General features: G+C 45.1%; 1 protein-coding gene across 4 annotated transcripts in view; it reads left to right on the top strand.

Moving 5' to 3' along the window:
- The window catches only part of LOC143282994 (dystrophin-like), a 448,581-nt gene that overhangs the window by 375,690 nt on the left and 48,524 nt on the right, over positions 1-24,367 (top strand). For all 4 annotated transcript variants that reach the window (XM_076588970.1, XM_076588967.1, XM_076588968.1 and 1 more), the window contains 6 exons: positions 171-327; positions 3,137-3,239; positions 4,793-4,944; positions 7,894-8,028; positions 10,090-10,220; positions 12,112-12,206. In XM_076588970.1, coding sequence (XP_076445085.1) covers positions 171-327; positions 3,137-3,239; positions 4,793-4,944; positions 7,894-8,028; positions 10,090-10,220; positions 12,112-12,206 — 773 coding nt within the window. The remainder of the gene's footprint in view (positions 1-170; positions 328-3,136; positions 3,240-4,792; positions 4,945-7,893; positions 8,029-10,089; positions 10,221-12,111; positions 12,207-24,367) is intronic.

Raw genomic sequence — 24,367 nt, 5'->3', positions numbered from 1 at the left:
ACCCACACCTTAACACAGATGACACAGACCCACACCTTAACACAGATGACACAGACCCACACCTTAACACAGACGACACAGACCCACACCTTAACACAGCCAACAAGAGCCCCACAGCCAAAACAACAGACATGATCCAGACATTACACAGTGTCCCTGCGGTGTGACAGGGGACGGCTGGAGAGCAGCAGGGAGCAGTGGCAGCACCTGGTGAGCAGCCTGCAGGCCCTCATGGCCTGGGTCACACATCGCCGCCAACAGCTGCAGCAACAGCAGCCCGTGGGCGGTGACCTGGCCAGTGTCACCAGGCAGTGCACCGAAAACAAGGTGCGTGTGTGGGTGGGTGGGTGGGGGAATGGATGGGGAGGTGGTGGTGGTGAAAAAAACTTCTTTTATTTGCTGTTGGGAAAGGGGAGAAACTTTTTCTTCAACAGGTGAAGGGGAGGGGGAACTTTTTAAAAAGTCTCCGCCGTGGCGAAGTGGTTAGCGTCGTGGACTGACGGCTGGGAAGACACAGGTTTGAATCCCAGTGGAGGTGGATTTTTCGGCCCATGGCCAGCTCCTACCCAGAGTTGAGTGTGCTGTGGGCTTTCATGGGGAGACTGGGACCACACAGTCGAGTGTCATCCACTTCAAGGATGCGTCTTTGGGTGTGTTGCTCTAATTACCTGATCAGCACTGCAAGTGTCTGTATCTCTCAGGCCTGGTTAACGCCGGGATTTCATTATGACAGGAAGCATAGAGTACAGCCTTGTCACGCAGTCCTAAACCAAAATGGACCTTCACAGCAACATCGTCATCCTCCTCCTCCTCCTCCTCCTCCTCCTTCATCATCATCAATATAAACAAAACAGTCTCAAAGTCTGTGGCCTTTCATGCCCTGCTGTCTTGGTGACCTCAGTTTTGATGCCCCTCCACTCTGTGCTTGGGGTGAGTCCTGTCAATGTCGTCAGTGTTGGCAGATTCATGGGCGGCTGTTGTTTGAGGGATGTGGTGGCGGTCTCCACTCTGGGAGGGACGCTCACTCAGTCTGGCTCCGTGACTAAGCCATTATTGTCGTTAGTAGGGGGCTTAGTAGGTGGTGTCCTAAGTACTTTGAATCAGAACAGGCACCACTGAACTCCACCGAAGTGACTCAGCAACAGTGCAGGGTCTCCTCTGGTGTGTGGCCTCTTGGCGACCTAACTTCGGTGGTTCCCTGCGGACTGCCGATGCTGGAACTGTGACGGACGGACTCGGGTGTGGCCGTGAATGTGGGAATCTAAATGAGTGGCGTGGGAGTAATGCCACTGAAACGGTAAAGATGATGGGGCAGAAAAAAAAGAGAAGTCTTTTTTCTTTTTTCTTTTTTTTTTTAAGTGCTAGGGGGAAATATTCCCTTTTTTCTCTCTCTCTCATTTTTTGTCTTGGACAGAGGAGGCACCATTGCAGGATCAGTTAGACCTAGGATTACTGATCCAGTGTTGGTTCACCAGTGATCAGGGTTTGAGGTCCTGTGGTGTGGTGTCTTTGGGAAAGGGACTTTACTCTGATTTTCCTCACTCCACCCAGGTCTGAATGGGTGCATGGCTTCGTTTGGGGAAGTTTGAAAACAGGACAAGGAGAGGATTGAGCCCCACCTCTGTATGCTGACTGTGGACATTGTGGATGTGAATTCACTCCCCTGGTGGCTGCAAAGGCAAGGGCACCTTCAATGGAATGTTATTTCAGTTGAGTCAGATACGTGATGGGTCCATCAGCTGAGTGGCTCAAGGTTTTCACTTTCAATCAGTGGGTCCTGGTTTCGAGTCCTGGTCATTGCGCTTAGTGGGTTGAGGGTGGGAATTTTTCTGATCTACCAGGTTGACAATGTGCAGACGTGACAGTGCCTGGACTTCCTGTGTGTATATGTGCATGCAGAAAATCAGGTACACACATAAAAGATAATATAATTTGTATTAGTATTACATGGGTTACGAAAACCAACATCCCCATCATGTACACACCAGAAAACAGAGTATGGCTGCCTGCACAGCAACATAAAAACAGTCACACACATAAAAAGTGAGGTGTTGACAGTTGGGCCAACAGCAACATCAATGGTTTCCCCAGTGCAATGGGAAATCACTCACAGCTTAGTCTTTTGTGAAGGACTATGACTCTCAAACCAGGAGGCAAGATTGCACTTGCTCTTAGTCCTACAGCCTTGGGGGCCAGTTGACCTTTGGGACCCACCCCAACGCCCACTGTCCTAAAACCCTCTTGGCCTTGAGCATGGGGATTAACTTAGCAAGACACTCTCCACTATAATCAGATTCTAGCCCCGATAGTCGGGACACCAGTTAATCCTCTGCTGTTCTGATGGTCATCGTCATAAGTGACTGACTGTCATACATGGGGTGTTGGTGATGTGGTGTTGATGATGATTTGGTGTGTTGATGTGGTGTGTTGATCATGTGGTGTGTTGATCATGTGTTGTCAGTGTGGTGGGGTGTTGATGTGGTGTGTTGATCATGTGGTGTGTTGATCATGTGTTGTCAGTGTGGTGGGGTGTTGATGTGGTGTGTTGATCCTGTGGTGTGTTGTCAATGTGGTGTGTTGTTGATGTCATGTGTTGATCATGTTGTGTTGATGTGGTGTGTTGATGATCTGGTGTTGATCATGTGGGGTGTTGATCTTGTGTTGATGATCATGTGGTGTTAATGATGTGGTGTTGATGTGGGGTGTTGATCATGTGGTATGTTGATATGGTGTTGATGATGTGGTGTTGATAATGTGATGTGCTAATGTGGTGTTGATAATGTGGAGTGTTGATGGTGTGATGTGTTGATGTGGATTCTTGATGATGTGGTGTGTTGATAGTGTGATGTGTTGATGTGGTGTTGATATGGAGTGTTGATAATGTGGTGTTGATGTGTTTATGATGTGTTGTTGACATGTTGATGATGTATAATGTGTTAATGTGTTGATGATATGGAGTGTTGATGATGTGATGTTGATGTGGTGGTGATGATGTCATGTTGATGTGTTGATGATGTGGTGTTGATGATGTCATGTTGATGTGTTGATGATGTGATGTTCATGATGTGATGTTGATGTGGTGATGTGGTGTTGATGTGTTGATGATGTGATGATGATGTGGTGTTGATGTGTGCAGCACCTGCAGAGTCAGCTGGAGGTGAAGCGCCCCCTTGTGGAGCAGTGTCTGGAGGCTGGCAAGTTCTACCTCCGTGAGGGAGGTCACCATTTACCTGACACAGGTACACATAACAGTACTGTGCATGTCATACACTGTTCTACATTCAAAGAGACACAGAGAGAGAGAGAGAGAGAGTGTTTGTGTGAGAATGTATGTTTGTGTGTGTGTGTGTGTGTAAGAGAGAGAGAGAGAGAGAGAGAGAGAAGGAAACTGAAAGAGACTGGAAAGATTATAATAAAGGAGATTTATTTTGCGTAGCACATCAGTACGGAATGAGCTCTTCACGCTGCACAGTTACAAAACCTGTGAGCATGATGGTTTACAGAAAAAGAGAAATGGATATACATATTTTCAGCCATACCATCCCCACCCTCCAACCCTGCACATTGCCCCCAAATGTTCACACACAAAAAACACATGCATGCAATTGTGCACACACCAAAAGAAAGCTGTTTTGTATTTTGCACAGGTTAAAGAAGCCATGGTAACAAAAATAGTTATCTTTATCTAAGTCCTAATGGAAGGCCGTTTTGCATTTTGCTCAGGTTTAAGTACCCATGGCAACAGAAAGAGTTGTTTGTGTTGTCAGTTCTAAAGGAAAGTTTCACAGACATCTGGACATAAGAAAGGACATGCTGCACTTCCATTGCATCTCTGTGTGAAGAGCCAGCATTTCATTCAGAGTAATATGTTCTGATGATCCCCAGCAGCAGCCAATTTGCTTGATGATGTCATTCAATATAGATGCACTGAAGCATCGTGTATTGCACTGGCAGGCAGCTCACATGTATCCATGCTCCCTTTGTGGTGTATTGATTTGTGGTAAAGACGATACAGATTGAAGCCCACATCAAGGGGAGATAATGGCTGTTGTCCATCCAACTTCCTGTATCCCCTTCCCTGACTGCGTGACAAGGGCTCGCACGAGGTGGGCAGATATGTCATCCCCTTCCCACCCCACCCCGTCACCCCCTGCTGTGTGAGGAAGTGGTTTGTCTTGGCTGTGTGGAGTCCATAGAGACGGTGCCAGACCAGTGGGCGGATGATAAGCTGGAGCTGTTGTCATGGTGGTGTGCAATTGTTTTGTGATGATTCCTTGTCACAGCCGTGTTTCCCTGCGAGGGATTTGGGCCGTGCTTTGTGGTGTGGGAAGAGCATGCTGATACAGTGTAAGCTCATTTGTGTGTGTGTGTGTGTGTGTGTGTGTGTTTGTCTGTCTGTCTGTCTGTGGGTTATTCTGCCCTGATTTTGCCTGTGCAGTTACCATCAGTTCTTTTACATGTGCCAGGTACATTTTGCAGTCCAGAGTGTCCCTTTTTTCTTTTCTTTTTTTTTCTTTTTTCTCACCAAAAAATGAGAAATGTGTACATATTACCCTTTCATTCATCTATACTGAGTGAGAAATTTTTGGTGAAGAGCATGCAATAAGAAAAATATTATTTTTGAAAATGCACACACAAAAAACAAATAAACAAAACAACAAATAACAAGAACAAAAATGCAAATAAATAAACAAATAGATAACAACAAAAAACAAACAAAAAAACACATGGGAGTTGCAGCCCACAAACTCAAATTAAGGAATTGAAGTGAACTGAAAGCATGTTGCGACAGTAAACAAGAGCGTCAGCGGAGCGCCCTCGGACAAGGAAGGGCAGCAACTCATGTCGCAGATCCATCAGGAGGGACAGGCACTGGAGAAAAGCTGGGAGGATTTGAATCAGCACTGTCAGGTCTGGCAGGCACACCTCGATGATGTGCTGCAGGTGAGGGGTGGACAGGGTGGGGTGGGGTGTGAGGATGGGAGAGTAGGTGTGTAGGTATGTTGTGGATGTGGGTAGGTATGTGCAGGGAAGCAGGGATGTGAGTGTTGGTGTAGGTGGGTGTGTTAGGGTGTGGTGTGTGTGTGTGTGTGTGTGTGTGTGTGTGTGTGTGTGTTGTGTGTGTGTGTGTGTGAGTGTGTAGTTATGGGTGAGTGTATGTAGTGTGTGTGTGTGTGTAGTTACGGGTGAGTGTATGTGTGTGTGTATAAACATGCAGATCTTTGTGCCTGTTGAGAGAGTGAGCAGGTGAAGAACTGTGTGGTACATATGTATGTACATACTTATGTTTGTGTGAGGTATGTTATGCATATGTTGAGAGAGCAAATGGTAAGAATGAAGATTGAATAATAGAGAGAGGAGGAAAGAGTAAGACCAGCAATGTGTGCACAATGAAATGTGTCCCATGCTGTTTCTGCAGCTGCATGTTTATAGATTACAATTCATTTACCTTGATTTCTTCAACACATGTCTTGTGATGGGGTATGGCTCTCAAGTCCTGATCAGCATGTCAGGTTTTTTGCAAAGATAAGGCATCTGCTCTTTTTTTCTTTTCTTTTCTTTTTTTAATAGCAGATGAAGTGTAGCATATATGGATCAGACCACACACTTTGACACCTCCTTGAAACTGCTTCTCCATTTGGGAACACTTCACTCAATGAAATTTCCAGTAAATCGAATCAGAGAATATTGACTGAATATTGACCAAATGGAAATGAGTCTCATGTCTCTTTCTCAGTCTCAAGGGTCTGAAAAGATCAAAAGATTGAAAGCATTAGCAGAAAGGTGCATTTTAAACTGCCAAAAGTACTTTTGTTAGATAAAAGATTTTTTTAAGCATACACATACACATACACATAGTAAATACACACATGGTGACATCGGAGGTTCAGGATGTGCAATGAGTTGAGTGCAGTGAAGTTTGTTGTGGGTGACAGAGGATGACAGTGTATTGTGGGTGACAGAGGATGGCAGTGTATTGTGGGTGACAGAGGATGACAGTGTATTGTGACTGTGTATTGTGGGATGACAGTGTATTGTGGGTGACAGTGGATGGCAGTGTATTGTGGCAGTGTATTGTGGGTGACAGTGTATTGTGGGTGACAGAGGATGACAGTGTATTGTGGGTGACAGAGGATGACAGTGTATTGTGGATGACTGAGGATGACAGTGTATTGTGGGTGACAGAGGATGACAGTGTATTGTGGGTGACAGAGGATGACAGTGTATTGTGGGTGACAGAGGATGACAGTGTATTGTGGATGGCTGAGGATGACATTGAAGTGTGTTGTGGGTGACTGAGGATGACAGTGAAGTGTGTTGTGGGTGACAAGATGTCAGTGTGTTGGGGGTGACAGGATGTCAATGTGTTGTGGGTGACAGGATGTCAATGGATGTCAATGTGTTGTGGGTGACAGAGGATGACAGTGATGTGTGTTGTGAAAGAGGATGACAGTGAAGTGTGTTGTGGTGACAGAGGATGACAGTGATGTGTGTTGTGGTGACAGAGGATGACAGTGATGTGTGTTGTGGTGACAGTGAAGTGTGTTGTGGTGACAGAGGATGACAGTGATGTGTGTTGTGGTGATAGAGGATGACAGTATGTTGTGGTGATAGAGGATGACAGTGATGTGTGTTGTGGTGATAGAGGAGGACAGTGATGTGTGTTGTGGTGATAGAGGAGGACAGTGATGTGTGTTGTGGTGATAGAGGATGACAGTGATGTGTGTTGTGGTGACAGAGGTTGACAGTGAAGTGTGTTGTGACAGAGGATGACAGTGATGTGTGTTGTGGTGATAGAGGATGACAGTGATGTGTGTTGTGGTGACAGAGGTTGACAGTGAAGTGTGTTGTGACAGAGGATGACAGTGATGTGTGTTGTGGTGATAGAGGATGACAGTGATGTGTGTTGTGGTGACAGTGAAGTGTGTTGTGACAGAGGATGACAGTGATATGTGTTGTGGTGACAGAGGATGACAGTGACATGTGTTGTGGTGACAGAAGATGACAGTGAAGTGTGTTGTGGTGACAGAGGATGACAGTGACATGTGTTGTGGTGACAGAGGATGACAGTGATGTGTGTTGTGGTGACAGAGGTTGACAGTGAAGTGTGTTGTGGTGACATTGAAGTGTGTTGTGACAGAGGATGACAGTGACATGTTTTGTGGTGACAGAGGATGACAGTGTGTTGTGGTGACAGAGGATGACAGTGACATGTTTTGTGGTGACAGAGGATGACAGTGATGTGTGTTGTGGTGACAGAGGATGACAGTGTGTTGTGGTGCCAGAGGATGACAATGATGTGTGTTGTGGTGACAGAGGATGACAGTGACACATGTGTTGTGGTGACAGAGGATGACAGTATGTTGTGGTGACAGAGGATGACAGTGATGTGTGTTGTGGTGATAGAGGATGACAGTGACATGTGTTGTGGTGACAGAGGATGACAGTGAAGTGTGTTGTTGTGACAGAGGATGACAGTGATGTGTGTTGTGGTGACAGAGGATGACAGTGACGTGTGTTGTGGTGACAGAGGATGACAGTGATGTGTGTTGTGGTGACAGAGGATGACAGTGATGTGTGTTGTGGTGACAGAGGATGACAGTGATGTGTGTTGTGGTGACAGAGGATGACAGTGTGTTGTGGTGATAGAGGATGACAGTGACATGTGTTGTGGTGACAGAGGATGACAGTGATGTGTGTTGTGGTGACAGAGGATGACAGTGATGTGTGTTGTGGTGACAGAGGATGACAGTGAAGTGTGTTGTGGTGACAGAGGATGACAGTGATGTGTGTTGTGGTGACAGAGGATGACAGTGACGTGTGTTGTGGTGACAGAGGATGACAGTGTGTTGTGGTGACAGAGGATGACAGTGACGTGTGTTGTGGTGACAGAGGATGACAGTGTTCCACGAAGCGATGGATCAGTTGGACCAGCAGCTGGTGATGGCGGAGAGAGACAAAGGGGCATGGCCCGGTGTGGGCGACATCCTCATCAAGGAACTGCAGCCTGAAATTGACAACACCAAGGTAAAAGGGGAGGGGACTCTCGTGTGTGTGTGTGGTGTGTGTGTGTGTGTGTGTGTGCTTGTATGTGTGCTTGTGTGTGTGTGTGTAATTGTGTCTAGGTGTGTTTGCTTATTTGTGTGTTTGTGTGTATGTAGGTGTGTGTGTTGTTAGATGTCATTGTGTGTGTGTGTGTGTGTGTGTGTGTGTGTGTCTGTAGGGGTGTTTGTGCGCATGTGTTAGAATGTGTGTGTGTTTGTTTGCATGCAAATATCTCTACCCATATACAGAAGTCTAAAATTGCTCTTGAATCTCTTTGTGTTCTCTTCCTTTGAATGCTGAGAAATGAAGCAAATCATTTTTTTTTCTATGTCAATTAAGCTGTTTTTAAGGGGGGAATTGATAATAAATAAAATAAGAATTACAAAACAGAAGCTATTTTGCTCCATGATGCAAACACATAGTTGCTGACATTTAAACTGCAGATGTATGTTGGAGTGGAAGTTCTTTTTTTCAGCAACCATGGGCTACAACTGTAGCATTCACTTATTTCCATGCATGGATTTTAACCCTGTCATATACTGATATAGGCAGGCATTCATACTCTGATTTTGGGTAGAGTAATGCAAGCTGGGTATGTTTGAGCTTTCACAACCCACTAAACACTGATATCAGTTGACTCATTGAGCCCTATGCCTAAGCAAAGCCAGGGCATCAGAGTTTGGCTCATTAGAATGGTTTCCATGTTCCTGCATATCCATAAACCACAAGCAGTTTCAAAAGTATTTTTGGCTGTGACTGTATTTTCTGCATTTTTGACATTAATATGGAAGGGAAGCCTGCCTCTGGCCGAATGGGTGAATGGGTTGACATACGTATCTGAGCTTCTGCAAGTGTATACACACAAATTGGGTTCAGGCACTGCAGGACTGCATGTATGTTGACCTAGGAGTTCAGAAAAACCTCCACCTTTCACCTACCAGGTGCTGTGACCGGGAAGTGATTCTAGAACCCTCACATTGAAAGTCTATTGCCCTAACTACTTGGGTATTGCAGCTGTCAGAGTGAAAGTGATCAATGGGAAGGAAACCTTAACGCCTGGAGAGACACACACAGAAAGCACATCCTGGAAGGACCTCCATCCTTCACTTTGTCAAACTTCTTCACTCAGCTCTCTGAAGTCTGGCCTTAACACCTGCCTCTTAACTCATGCAACCCTGCGCCCACCTGAGAGGCATGTGCCGCTGATCACCGTTCTTCACCTGAGCAAAAAAACCTGTTTATTTAAACCGGTTCGTCAGCTCATTACCATACATTAACTTGCTATGTAAGACAAGTAAGTCCAACTTAACTTCCTTCCTCACTTGCACGTGAAGTTTTGCTCCGAAAATTGAAGATTAGTGTGTGTTTTATCCAGTTTTCCACATCAGTATAGTAAAACATCAAAGGCTTACTGCGCAGTAAGTGCTCAGTGAAATTGTGATGGACTCTTGCAGTGTATTTGACCCACATAATGACGATTTGTCTTATAATTTATCCAATATTTCTTGGGAAAGTGAAGGAGATGAAATTTGCAACCGGCTAGACAAAGTGGCGGACATTTCAATCAAGAATATAGCCCACAACTTTCAGCATCAACAGAAGCTGACATTTTACTATTCCTGTTTTTAATTTAAAGTTACAAGTAAACTATTGCATCCCTCATCTTGAGACTACAGCAATTTTTGTCAAAATTATATTTCAGTCATTGTGTGAAGTTTGGTAACTATTGGTTGAGTGGCTGTTATGAATTTGTACCTGAAGTGAAGCACCCCTTCCTGTTGACGCCACCAGGCCAAAACATGCCAGGCTGGGAGGATTGCACAGGCAGAAGACCTTAAAGAGCTGAAAGGGTGAATAGCCTTCTGATGTCCACAGTTTCTTTAGAGTTCTGTTGATATGTATATATGTTTTATCTTTCACCTCTCTGAATCGGAGCTGTGCATGTGTGTGAATGACTGCTGTGGAAGTGATGTGGTTTGTCTCTGCACAAGATTCAGAGCTGTGTAAATACTTCATTATTGCTAAGTGACTGACTGTGGGCAGGCGTACCAGCAGAGGTTTGCTCCCCTGCAGGGAGAGATGGACAAGGTGAACGACCAGGCCAACGACATGCAGGCAGCTGACATCATCCTGTCCCACTTCAATGTGCGACGTCTGGAGGAGTTCAACACCAGGTGGGCCACTTCTCTTCTGCTGCTGTGTGCATGGGCTGCAGCTAGAGAATGATGATGATTTCTTTTATATCACTGCTTCCACTGCATTCATGGCTTGCAATTAGATAAAATGCCCCCCCCCCCAACCCCCCCCCCAAATTTTTATCGTTATAATTTCATTTATAAACCACCATGTATTCATTTGCACTGTTCACTGTAGAAACCAGTGTGTAAAACATGCCTTTACACAAGCACAAAAAAGAAGATTCACATGCGTTACCCTGCACAGATATCCAGCCAAACACTGATTTACATATATTTATAGAAATATCATCATATTCAACATGACACTCATCATCCTTATCATACATACCAATATCTAAATGATGTACTTGTAATAATACTTCTCTATTTTTTTGGTGGCCCAGAATTTGGCAGTACAAAACGATATGACAGAAGAATACAATGTGTGTTGTCACAACAGGTGGAAGGCGTTACAGATTTCTATAGAAGACAGGTGTGTGATGTGTCAACAGGTGGAAGACGTTACAGATTTCTGTAGAAGACAGGTGTGTGATGTGTCAACAGGTGGAAGACGTTACAGATTTCTGTAGAAGACAGGTGTGTGATGTGTCAACAGGTGGAAGGCGTTACAGATTTCTGTAGAAGACAGGTGTGTGTGATGTGTCAACAGGTGGAAGACGTTACAGATTTCTGTAGAAGACAGGTGTGTGATGTGTCAACAAGTGGAAGGCGTTACAGATTTCTGTAGAGAAGACAGGTGTGTGTTGTGTCAACAGGTGGAAGGCATTACAGATTTCTACAGAAGACAGGTGTGTGTGATGTGTCAGCAGGTGGAAGGCATTACAGATTTCTACAGAAGACAGGTGTGTGTTGTGTCAACAGGTGGAAGGCATTACAGATTTCTACAGAAGACAGGTGTGTGTGATGTGTCAGCAGGTGGAAGGCATTACAGATTTCTACAGAAGACAGGTGTGTGTGATGTGTCAGCAGGTGGAAGGCATTACAGATTTCTATAGAAGACAGGTGTGTGTGATGTGTCAACAGGTGGAAGACGTTACAGATTTCTGTAGAAGACAGGTGTGTGATGTGTCAACAAGTGGAAGGCATTACAGATTTCTGTAGAGAAGACAGGTGTGTGATGTGTCAACAGGTGGAAGGCATTACAGATTTCTACAGAAGACAGGTGTGTGTGATGTGTCAGCAGGTGGAAGGCATTACAGATTTCTACAGAAGACAGGTGTGTGTGATGTGTCAGCAGGTGGAAGGCATTACAGATTTCTACAGAAGACAGGTGTGTGTGATGTGTCAGCAGGTGGAAGGCATTACAGATTTCTACAGAAGACAGGTGTGTGTGATGTGTCAGCAGGTGGAAGGCGTTACAGATTTCTGTAGAAGACAGGTGTGTGATGTGTCAACAGGTGGAAGGCGTTACAGATTTCTGTAGAAGACAGGTGTGTGTTGTGTCAACAGGTGGAAGGCATTACAGATTTCTGTAGAGAAGACAAGTGTCTGTTGTGTCAACAGGTGGAAGACATTACAGATTTCTGTAGAAGACAGGTGTGTGATGTGTCAACAGGTGGAAGGCATTACAGATTTCTGTTGAAGACAGGTGTGTGATGTGTCAACAGGTGGAAGGCGTTACAGATTTCTATTGAAGACAGGTGTGTGATGTGTCAACAGGTGGAAGGCGTTACAGATTTCTATTGAAGACAGGTGTGTGATGTGTCAACAGGTGGAAGGCATTACAGATTTCTGTAGAAGACAGGTGTGTGATGTGTCAACAGGTGGAAGGCGTTACAGATTTCTATTGAAGACAGGTGTGTGATGTGTCAACAGGTGGAAGGCGTTACAGATTTCTATTGAAGACAGGTGTGTGATGTGTCAACAGGTGGAAGGCGTTACAGATTTCTATTGAAGACCGGTTGAAACAGCTTCAGGACGCTCTCCGTGCCTTTGGTCCAAACTCACAACACTTCCTGTCCGGTCAGTCCATGACTTTAGTTCTCATGTTGATGTTTTTATTGGTGTTGTGTTTCTTCTTGTTTTCATTGTGTTTTGTCTGTTTTGGGGCTGTTGTTGTTGTTATCGCGTGTGTGTGTGTATGTGTGTGTGGTTTTGTTGTTGTTTTTTTTTGTTTTTGTTTTTGTTTTTTTAACCAGTTCAGTGCCAGAGAATTTTGTAAAAACATGCTCTACCCTTGCCAAGGAATTTTGAGGATTCGGGGGTAATAAATCACAAAAAATTCTCGCACAAAAGCTATGAGCGATACAGAAAGAAAGGAAACGTTATTGTTAAGGAAAATGAGTGTAGATTCTGCTTCTGGGCTTTTTTCCCAATTAGGTTGATTGTAGATAACTGTTCAGGCATATAAAGTCGAGATAATATTTTCATGCAATAAAAAAAGTCTATTTCCACCACTACATAATGACATCCATAAAGAAAAGAAACAAAATACAGCTAGAAATAGCATGCCTATTGTCAGATTATACCTGTAGAAGAAATTAAAGCAGACGATAAGTTTATAAAAACAAATCACAGCTCGTGCAGACATGTAAGTAAATCACTGTCCCAACAACGACAAAGGTGGGTAAAGTCAACGTAAAAGGTCAGTCACAGTCCCAGAAACTGAGCTGGCAAGCTTTTTGACAGCAAAGAGCGTTTGCAAGTGAGAGGGTGAAGTTCTTTGATGACATTCCCTCCTTTCAAGTTGCATGTGGGCCGATTAAAGTGTCTGCTGTGCATCCGGCTTGCCACCTCTTCAAACAAGTCATCCAGCTGATTCAGCGGAAAAAAAAGCGTTAAAAACACACTTGTTTCACGTCCAGTGCAGATTCAACCCTGCGTTTCATGAAAATTGTGGAGCATTGGCGGTTGTCAATTTCCTACAGTCTGCAATGAAATGTGATCTTCCCAAAAGCCATGCCCCCTTGTTGACATCTGGCTGGCATTCGACCTATTGTCTTACATCACTCCTCTCTCTCTCTGCCCCTTCTTCCAACACTCCTGCACGTATTCTGTCAGTCATAGCCACTTTTGGATGGACAGACTGAACTACCATCGATTGGGCTGTCAGTTTCATCACAGTCATTGTCAATCACCTTCATTTTCAAACCAATCACCAGACAAGAGAGATCCTCCATCATGAAAGCTGTCCAAAATCACAAGCAGAGCTTTCAGAATTGTGTAAATCTGCTGACTGTGACTATTTGCTTTACTGGACACAGTTTTCAATGCTTTTTTTTTTTTTTTTTTTTTTTTTGCACATGATGCAACCCCCTTTTCCACGCACATATCACGTGATCAGTTAGCAAATCATTATCGAGTAGAAAGGGGTCTTCTACCTGATGGATGTACATTTAAATAATATTTTTATAATCCAGACACATCAAACTTAACTGTTCAGAGTCTGTTTATGTGAATTGAACCAAACTCCAATGACGGAAAACTTGGAACATATGCAGGACGTCAGTGGACGTCTTATAGGCACTATGGCAACACTTTTTGTAGAATGTGAGCTGACGTCTTATAGGCACTATGGCAACACTTTTTGTAGAATGTCAGCTGACGTCTTATAGGCACTCTTCTGGTTAACACATGCAGGAAAGGCATTTTACTCTGATCTTTGTCACTCCACCCAGGATGAATGGTTTGTCACCTTGGTTCAGGAAGATTGAAGTGGCAGAAGGAAAGGACTAGGCCCCAGCCTTCCTATGTCAAGCCCAAGTCGCTTCATGTGAATTCACTGCCCCCATTGGCTGTAAAAGGTTATAGGACCTCTAGCCTTAACCTTTTTATCTGTTCTTGTTGTTTGCAGTCATGTTCACCATATCATGTTTTTTTGTTGTTTTTTTTGTGCTTCATTTATTTGATAAGTGCCATGTTTATTTACAGCTTGTGTCGTGTTGTCTCTGTAATTCCGTGTAGTGGTTTTTTTTTTCTCCATCTTTTCAGGGCACTATCAGCTTGATTATTAAAATATTTCTTTTTTCACTGTGCTGTTTGATGATGGTGGCTGCACTGACTGAAGGTGGAGCAGCTGTGTTGCCTCAACATTTCCTCAGTTCCTGCTAATCACCCCACCCCCACCACTCCTCCCCCACACACCTTTTGTGAAAATATCCTTTTGGGCACATATGGTGTAGCAGATATCAGTCTGTGATTTGACATTTCTTTGAAACTGAAACTGAAACTCTGTCTCTCACTTTTCATATCTGTTTCCCCCCTGCCCTCCCCCTGTCTCTTGCTCTCTTTCCCCATCCTTCCCTCCTCCCTTACACACACTCTCTCTCTCTCTCTTTCTCACTCTCTCACATACATTCTCTCATACAGACTCTCACACACACTCTCATACACACTCTCTCTCTCTGTGTCACTCACTTCCCCCACCTCCCTTTCTCTCACGATCCCATTTTCCCTTCCATCACTCCCTTTCCTATGATGGTATGAGGGAAGAGAGGAAGAGAGAGGGTGATGTGTGGTGAGCAGAGTGAGGGGTGTGGACCATGGAGTGACTGACTTGTCCTGGTCAGTGGACACAGGGGAGGTAAACAGGTAACAATAGTGTCCTGGATGACAGCTGGCTTATCCTTTATCCCTTTCTCTCTGGGAGGGAGGGGGAGCTGGGGGCCGGGGGGAGGGGGGGGTGCCTGTATATATGTGTGCGAATCAGTCTGACACATCTGTCCACCTCTGTTGGCCTCAGGAAGTGTAGGACAAGGACCGACAGGTGTCATGTTCATAAACTGGTCAACACCTGTCACACCTGAAGGAGGGTGGGGGGTCATCTAGGAGGACAGGTCAGTGTGGGGTCAGGACAGTTCTTACCTGTTTTTCTGTTATGACTGACCACAGAGTCAGTGGCAGCAGCCTCCCCGATTCAGTTCCCGTATATGGGAAGGTGGAAGGGTGTGGAGAATCCTGTGTGCCACGTGTGACCTGCCAAAGTAAGGTACCCAGGGAGTGGGAGGTAGAGGGGTACGGATGACTCTAAAGGGTGCTTTGACTTGGCAAATACCACCATAGTTCTAACCCAGCAAACCAGTCAAGTTTTGAATCCTGTTTTCAGTTATTTGATTTCCATCCATGTGTCTTTTTATATTATATCTGATGTTTTTATTTATCAGTTTTAGGGTTGTTGTTTATCATTTCGTTTTAGGGTTAGTGGCTTAAACAAAGCTAGGGTAGGCTCTCAAGTCCTGACCAGCATGTTGGATTTATGCAAAGGTCAGGAATCTGCTCCTGATATATATATATATGACACGATTCAAACTTTCAGTTTCAATTTCCAGGAGTATCAGTTTCAGCTTCTAGGAGGCATCAAAGCATGCATATATATATATAGATAGATAGGTAGATAGATATAGATATATATATATATATATGCATGCTTTGATGCCTCCTAGAAGCTGAAACTGATACTCCTGGAAATTGAAACTGAAAGTTTGAATCGTGTGAATGGGTGGCAGCGAGGAAGGTGGCAGGGATGGTTAAGACACACACCTGTCAATACAGTTTTCATGAGGGTTTGGGTTTGAGTCCCACTCTTGCCCTTTTTCCCAAGGTTGACTGGAAATCAAACTGGTCATCCAGTCATTCATATCAGATGACAAACAGAGTCCTGTGTGCAGCAGGCACTCGGCACACTGAAAAAAAAAATCACAGCAACCAAAGGGTTGTCCTCTGGCAAAATTCTGTAGAAGAAATGCACACTGATTGGTATACAAATATATATGCATTTTATGTGCGTGTGCCCAAGGCCAGGCTGAGTGTGTTTGGTTATGCTGCTGGTCAGGCATCTGCCTTGCAGGTGTGGTGTGGTGTGAATGGGTCTGTCCAAACACAGTGATGCCTCCTTAAGGTATTGAGGGGAAAATTTATTTTAAAAAAAGAAGAAATAGCAGCTAGTGGCAGGGCAGCTGGGTAATGGGTGGAAGAGTCATCGGTCATTTTACCAAACAGAGACCTTTTTTTTTTTTTTTTTTATTTTTTTTTTTTTTACAAATTTCCTCCTACAGAATGGTAAAGACTTCAGCAAGTCGTCTCACAGACTGCTGGGAATCATATTAAACACCTTGATCATTGTTGTATCTTGTGCTCAAAGCTGAGCTCATTTTGCGAATGTTCCAACACATTCTGTTGTTTTTATCTCCTCCTTTTGTGGGCTGCAACTCACACATTTACAGTCAAATGTTTTCCCCCACCATATATCAGCCGTAATTGATTTTTGAGGGTGTGCATGCTGTGTGAAGTATGTTCTTGTTTCAATAACCCACCAAAAGCTGAACTGGATAACAGAATGTTTAAAGTGCATATTTCATCTTTTGCATCTACACATGAAGGGAAGTGAGGCACGAAGAGGTCTGTAACATCTGTTGACCTGGGAGATCAGAAATATCTGACTGGGGTTTGAACCAGGGACATATAGATTGAAAGTCCAACGATATGAGCACTCAGCTGTTGTGCCCATCAAAAACTTGTGTGTGATTTCACACACACACCCCTCCCACCCCTGCATGTTGCATTAGTTTGACATGAAAGAGAGAAGCACTTGACATGAGGAAGAAAGGCTTCAGGCCACAAGGAGACATGGGTGATGAGAGAGGGCAGACTTGTACAGAGGTTATTTGTTTGCACTCATCTGTCTGTCCTGAGCTGTGAATTCTGAATGAAAGGAAAACACCCCTAGGGTTGTGTGTGTGTATGTGTGTGTGTGTGTGTGTGTGTGTGTGTGTGTGTGTGGTTTCAGTGCATATGTGTGTGTATTAGAGTGTATGTATATATGTCTGTCTGTGTTTGTGTGCATGTGTGTGTGTATGTGTGTGTGTGTGTGTGTGTGTCTGTCTGTCTGTCTTTATGTATGTGTTCATTTTTATGTGTATGTTTCTGTCAGTATGTGTGTGTGTGTGTGTGTGTGTGTGTGTGAATGTGTGTCTGTGTGATCCCCCAAGGCTGACTGATGCAGCATTTGCATTTCCGCTTTAACTCTCTCCATACGAACGGTGAAAGAGACGACGCTAACAGCGTTTCACCCCAATTACCATCATCAAAATATTGCAAGCGGAAGGCTCTTATACTGAAGAGGTGAATGTTGACAAAGAATACCACAATTCTGACGACGGAAGCTAAAGGTTGGGTCATTGAGACACCCACTGGACATCCGAGGGGTCTGTGTAGAGGAGAAGAGAGGACTGGCCGTACTGAGTGAGTTAATGTGCTCATGTGAGAGCTTGGCTCACAAGGAGTTACAGTGGAGGATTTGAGATCTGGAGTCATCACATAGAGATGAGGCAGGCAGTGTATTGTGCATGGCCAGTGTGTATGGATTACCATCCTCACCCCCCCGCACCCCCCCCCCCCCCAGCCCCCCCACCACCCCCAGTGGGTTTGATCAGGGCAGACTGAAGATGTCAGGTGACTGCCTTACGTCGCTTTGTATTGATGGACATGTGAGGTTCTGTTCAACAGCTGTGTGAAGAATGGTGTAGGGATGGAGTTTGGTCTGAAAACTGGTATGGTTTTAGTGTACTGGTTATTTGTTTAAATTTCATTTTATTTTTTTTTTGTTGGTGTTTTTTTTTTCATTTGCACACTGCCCTTGTTGTTCTCGTTGTGAGTGCTCAAGAATTTGCTGTTTGTGAGTGCTCAAGAATTGCTGTTTTGTGAGTGTGTGAGAATCTGTGTGTGCATGTGCTCTCCTTCTCATTGGTTTAGTGTTTTAGTCAGTACCAGATGATTAAAATACGTAGACAGTCACTCGTTTTATCACATGCATGCATGAATGCAAGCATGCATGCGTTCACACAAGCATGCACACTTGCATGTACAGACAAACACACACACACACACACACACACGCACACACACACCACACTATATGACAGCACCTAGATATCCATGAAAACAGACATGTAGAAATGTGATATGAGGCCTGTGTGACAAAACGTTGCAGCCTGACCATGGAGGCCTCACTGGTGGGTGTGACTGTGACAGTGTGCTTTGACTGGATTCTCCTGACCTCCCACTTCATTGTCAGGAAGGACAGACACACACAAAACAAGGAAATCAACTAGATTTTTTTTTTTTTTTTTTTTTTTTTTTTAATACTTCAGTAATGAGAGGATGTGTGCAACATTCAGTGACGGAGATTCATTGTAAATCAGTGAAAGTTTTTCTTATCTTTTTTTTTTTTTTTTTTTTTTTTTTTTTGGGGATTGGCTTTGTTGTTTGTTAGTTCAGTTTGTTGTTTTTCTTTCTTTCTTTTACAAAAGCCATTGAATACTGCTATCTGCTTCAAGCATGCACACACACACACACACACACACACACACACACACACACACACACACACACACACCACCACCACCACCACCACCACCACCTCACCCACACCCATACCCCAGAAACCACACACACACACACACACACACACACACACACACACACAGAAAGACACACACACACACCACCACCACCACCACCACCTCAGCCACACCCATACCCCAGATACCTCTCTCTCTCTCTCTCTCACACACACACACACACACACACACAAAGGTGCAAAGGGATCAGTGTTTTGGAATGAGAGGGTAGGGGGTGGTGGGAGGGTGGGTGTGTCCCCAAATAAAAAAAAAGACCACTGACCTTTTGTATAGGAGTTTCAGCACAACAGAAAGGGAGTAGGGGAGAGAGTTGGGGGGGGGGGGGGGGGCGTGTGTGTGGGGTGGGTGTGAGTGGCTTGGGGCGGGCACAGGGCACTGTGCACACACACACACACACACACACACACACACACAGGGACATTTTCTACATTCTCTGCATATATACACAACAGCTCAAGTCATTGTAGCCAATGCCTGTACATTGAAAGGTTGTTAGTGCACCAGTGTTTGGCTTACGGGAATTCTGCAGCTGTTGAAGGGCTTGGACTGTCAGTGCTATTGTACAGGTAGTTGTCCTGCTTCTTTGAAACTCTTTGTGTGTGTGTGTGTGTGTGTGTGTGTGTGTGTGTGTGTGTGTGTGTGTGTGTGTGTGTGTCCCTGTCCCTCTTTCTATCTAATCTGTATGCAATGAAAATATGTTGACACATTCACCCATGCCATAAGGACCTCATTTAATGACATTAAAGTGTCAAAGCGTCAAGCGTCTGTCTGTCTGCCTCTTTGTTTTTTCCTGTTTCTATCTCTGTGTGTCCATCTCTCTCCCTCTGACTCTTATCTCCCTATCTATCTCTCTCTTGTCTCTATGTTTCTCTACCAGCACCCCTGCTCTCTCTCTCTCTCTCTCTCTCTCTCTCTCTTTATCTCTTCAGTTAGGTGTAACATTTATTTGAGTCACAGTTTGAGCCCTGCATGGGTCAGGAATTTTGTTCCCCACCTGTTCTTGTTGACAGGTGGTCAGGTTGCTAGTCTTAATGAGACAACAGTGATAGGATCTGTGTGGTCTACACAACTGAAAAAGTTGTCATTGTATGTACAAGTCAGTGCATAGCATAGGTATTACAAGTTGGGGTTGAGTTATTTGTGTGTTGTGTAGAAAAGAAAACCTGTTCTGTAATTTTCCTCTCTGTCAACTCAAAAGGCTTTCCCATGAGTGGGTATAGCTGCAAGGCACCGAAGGTTTTATGTTAGTGTTTCGCTTCACTTACATCAGCTGTCAGATTATTTGTAATGAAAAACACATTGCTAGACAGGTCATTTACACTTCAGACCAGAACTCGACATAGGGCTGATCAGTGTCAGGTCTGACCTGGTTAACAGTGGAAAGAGATATGTGGCTGAATGAAAAGAACCGGTTAATCTCTTGTGCCTATTGACACAGTCTGACCTATTAAACTGTGTCAACAGATCACATGTGTGGGGGTGAATTCTGATCTTGAAAGCCTCTCACAAACAACACTGTACTCCTCTTCTTTATAAGTTATGCTGGCTTCCTATTTCTGAGGGATTAAAGTTCAAAATAACTTGTATATGTTTCAATTCATCGACTTGTTCTGCACCCTCGTACCTTTCTGACCTAGTAAAGATTTACAGCCCACCCCACCCTGGCCTGCGTTCTTTGTCTGACACACGCATGTTTGAAATCCCACATTACAGATGCATGTTTCATAGTTTCCGAACATTTACACTGTATGGACCTGGTATTGGAAATCTCTGCCACAGAATATCAGACACTGTTCCATGGTTACATCTGTCAAATCTAGTTTTAAAACAAATTTATTAAAAAATTTTCAAGCTATAGACCTTTCTTCCCACCCATTCCCCATAACCCCCAAGACCATCTTTGTATATGTATGTAAGTTTTCAGTGTATTTGGAGGGGCAGGGAGTGAGGGTGATGTAGGAGAGGTATGTGAGTAGTGTTATGATGTTTTTAAAATAGTGTTTTAGCCAGTGTGTATCTTAACATTTTCTACAGTAGGGAATGTCTGTGCATCAGTTGGTTGTTGTTCCTGCTGTGGTGTTTGTGATTGCGTGTACTTGACGCGTTTCTGTCTGTCTTTCTCTCTGTCTGTCTGTCTTTCTGCCTGTCTGTCTTTCTCTCTGTCTGTCTGTCTTTCTGCCTGTCTACCTGACTGTCTGTCTGTCTTTCTCTCTGCCTGTCTGTCTGTCTTTCTGTCTGTCTATCTTTCTGCCTGTCTACCTGACTGTCTGTCTGTCTTTCTGTCTGTCTGCCTGTCTTTCTGTCTGTCTATCTTTCTGCCTGTCTACCTGACTGTCTGTCTGTCTTTCTCTCTATCTGTCTGTCTTTCTGCCTGTCTGTCTGTCTTTCTCTCTGTCTGTCTGTCTTTCTGCCTGTCTGTCTGCCTTTCTCTCTGTCTGTCTGTCTTTCTGCCTGTCTACCTGACTGTCTGTGTCTGTCTTTCTGCCTGTCTGTCTGTCTTTCTCTCTGTCTTTCTGCCTGTCTGTCTGCCTTTCTCTCTGTCTGTCTGTCTTTCTGCCTGTCTACCTGACTGTCTGTGTCTGTCTTTCTCTCTGTCTGTCTGCCTTTCTCTCTGTCTGTCTGTCTTTCTGCCTGTCTACCTGACTGTCTGTCTGTCTTTCTCTCTGTCTGTCTGTCTTTCTGCCTGTCTACCTGTCTGTCTGTCTTTCTCTCTGTCTGTCTGTCTTTCTCTCTGTCTGTCTTTCTCTCTGTCTGTCTGTCTTTCTCTCTGTCTGTCTTTCTCTCTGTCTGTCTGTCTTTCTCTCTGTCTGTCTTTCTCTCTGTCTGTCTGTCTTTCTCTCTGTCTGTCTTTCTCTCTGTCTGTCTGTCTTTCTCTCTGTCTGTCTTTCTCTCTGTCTGTCTTTCTCTCTGTCTGTCTGTCTTTCTGCCTGTCTACCTGACTGTCTGTCTGTCTTTCTCTCTGTCTGCCTTTCTCTCTGTCTGTCTTTCTGCCTGTCTGTCTGTCTTTCTCTCTGTCTGTCTGTCTTTCTGCCTGTCTGTCTGTCTTTCTGCCTGTCTACCTGACTGTCTGTCTGTCTTTCTCTCTGTCTGTCTGTCTTTCTGCCTGTCTACCTGACTGTCTGTCTGTCTTTCTCTCTGTCTGTCTGCCTTTCTCTCTGTCTGTCTGTCTTTCTCTCTGTCTGTCTGTCTTTCTCTCTGTCTGTCTGTCTTTCTCTCTGTCTGTCTGTCTTTCTCTCTGTCTGTCTGTCTTTCTGCCTGTCTACCTGACTGTCTGTCTGTCTTTCTCTCTGTCTGTCTGCCTTTCTCTCTGTCTGTCTGTCTTTCTGCCTGTCTACCTGACTGACTTACTGTCTCTTATCCCTGTTCTGTCTTTTGTTATCTCTGTTGTTCTCTCTCTGTCGCCCTTGCACTGTCTCGCTCATCGCATGTCCACCTGTACCTCTGTATCATTGTCTGTCTGTCTGTTGTTCTTTCTCTCTCTCAGGTGTAGTCATTTTTCAGTTTGTAAGTGCATCATTGTGCACATGCTCTCTGCTTTCTCACTGACTGACTATTTCTCACAATCTCTTTTTCATTCCATCTCGCTCTTTATTCTCACCCCCCCCCCCCCACCACCCATCCCCCTCCTCTTTCTCATTTCTGACTCCCTCTCCCTTCTCTTCCTCCTTTCATCACCTCCCCCCCCCCCCCCCCCCCCCCGCTCCCACATGCTGTCTTTCTCTCTTCCCATCCCTCCTTCCCTCCCACACCCTCCTCCTTTCCCTCCCTGTCTCCTCCTCCCCCTCTGTGTGTGTGTGTGATGGTAGATAGGTAGGCAGGCATTAGGACAGGTTAGATGAACAAGAAAAGTAAGTATGCAGACAGGCCAATTAGTTTAATCAGCAGGTAGGCAGTTAATGACGTCAGCCCGCAGCCAGGTAAGTGGAGGGCCAGACAGAGGGAGATTGGGGGGAGGAAGGGGGGGGGTGGGGGGGGAGGATGATCCAGTGTAGCCAGACAGACTGACGGCAGGTAGCAGAGCAGGAGGCAGGTGAGGGTTTGATGTGGGCAGAACAGTGGTGAGCCGTTTTCGCCAGCAGCTGATAATATGGGGGATTGAGTTGATGACCATGTAGGTAGGTGCCTGTGTTTTGTCCTGGTCATCGCAGATTACAGCTCCCCAACCTGGCTTTGTTGGGGATGGCGGTTACCATGGTGATGCAGGTGTCTGCGTTATTGGTTGAAGACCTGTTTGTGTCTGCTCAACATGATGTCTGTAACATGGTTTCTTTGGTTTTGCTTTCTTTCTTTCTTTCTGTGTCCATGAGTTGTAGCTGTATTATTTACTGGTATGAGTGGGCTTCGACATGTTTTTACCCTGTCTTTGGTTTCATGGGTGTGCATGCTGGGTTTGTTCCAGACGCTGACGTGGATAACAGGATCTTTAATGTGGTTTGATCTTCTGCATGTGTATGCACACAAAAAAGGGTTAAGACTCCAGCAGATCTGTACAGCTGTCAGCCTGGACGATCAGAAAAATCTCAACCCTTACTCCGCCAGGCGCTGATAACAGGATTGAACCCAGGACCCTCGTATTGGAAGTCCTAGGCTTTAATCACTTGGCTGTTGCACCCGTCTAACAACATGTCTAATGATGATGATGACGATATGTTTTTTTTGTTTTTTTTTGTTTTGTTTTGTTGTTTTTTTTGCTGCCCCATCATCTGCACCATTTCAGTGGCATTACTCCCACGCCGCTCATTTAGATTCCCCCATACACGGCCACACCCGGGTTCGTCCGTCGCAGTTCCAGCGTCGGCAGTCCACAGGGAACCATCGATGTTAGGTCGCCCGGAGGCCACACACCAGAGGAGACCCTGCACTGCTGCTGAGTCACTTCGGTGGTGTTCAGTGGTGCCTGTTCTGATTTAACGTACTTAGGACACCACCTACTAAGCCCCCTACTAACGACAATAATGGCTTAGTCGCGGAGCCAGACTGAGTGAGCGTCTCTCCCAGAGTGGAGACCGCCACCACGTCCCTCAAACAACAGCCCCCCCATGATCCTGCCGACACTGACGGCATTGACAGGACTCACCCCAAGCACGGAAGTGGAGGGGCATCGAAACTGAGGTCACCATGACAGCAGGGCATGAAAGGCCACAGACTTTGAGACTATTTTGTTTATATTGATGACGATGAAGGAGAAGGAGGATGACGATGATGATGACGATGTTGCTATGGAGGTCCATTTTGGTTTGGGACTGCGTGACAAGGCTGTACTCTACTCTTCCTGTCATAATGATATCCCAGCGTTAACCAGGCCCGAGAGATACAGACACTTGCAGTGTTGGTCAGGTAATTAGAGCAACACACCCAAAGACGCATCCTTGAAGTGGATGACACTCGACTGTGTGGTCCCAGTCTCCCCATTTAAGCCCACAGCACACTCAACTCTGGGTAGGAGCCGGCCACGGGCCGAAAAACCCACCTCCGCTGGGATTCGAACCCGCGTCCTCCCAGCCGTCAGTCCGCGACGCTAACCACTTCGCCACGACGATATGTGTGATGGTGATGATCATGTCTTAAGATGATTACGTGTGTACAACATGATATGGTGGTGGTGGTGGTGGTGGTGGTGCAGTACCAGTCCATGGGAGTGGGCGTTGTCTGTACAACATCGTGTTGATGATGATGACAATGTTGATGATGATGGTGATGATGATGATGATAAATTAATGATGATGATGATGATGACGATGCTATATGAACAGCATGGTGTATTGT

This window comes from Babylonia areolata, chromosome 6 (genome assembly GCF_041734735.1).
Source record: "Babylonia areolata isolate BAREFJ2019XMU chromosome 6, ASM4173473v1, whole genome shotgun sequence".
Classification (NCBI taxonomy): Eukaryota; Metazoa; Mollusca; class Gastropoda; order Neogastropoda; family Buccinidae; genus Babylonia; species Babylonia areolata.
The sequence above is the reverse complement of the archived record's forward strand: the minus strand, read 5'-3'. Positions and strand labels throughout refer to the sequence as shown.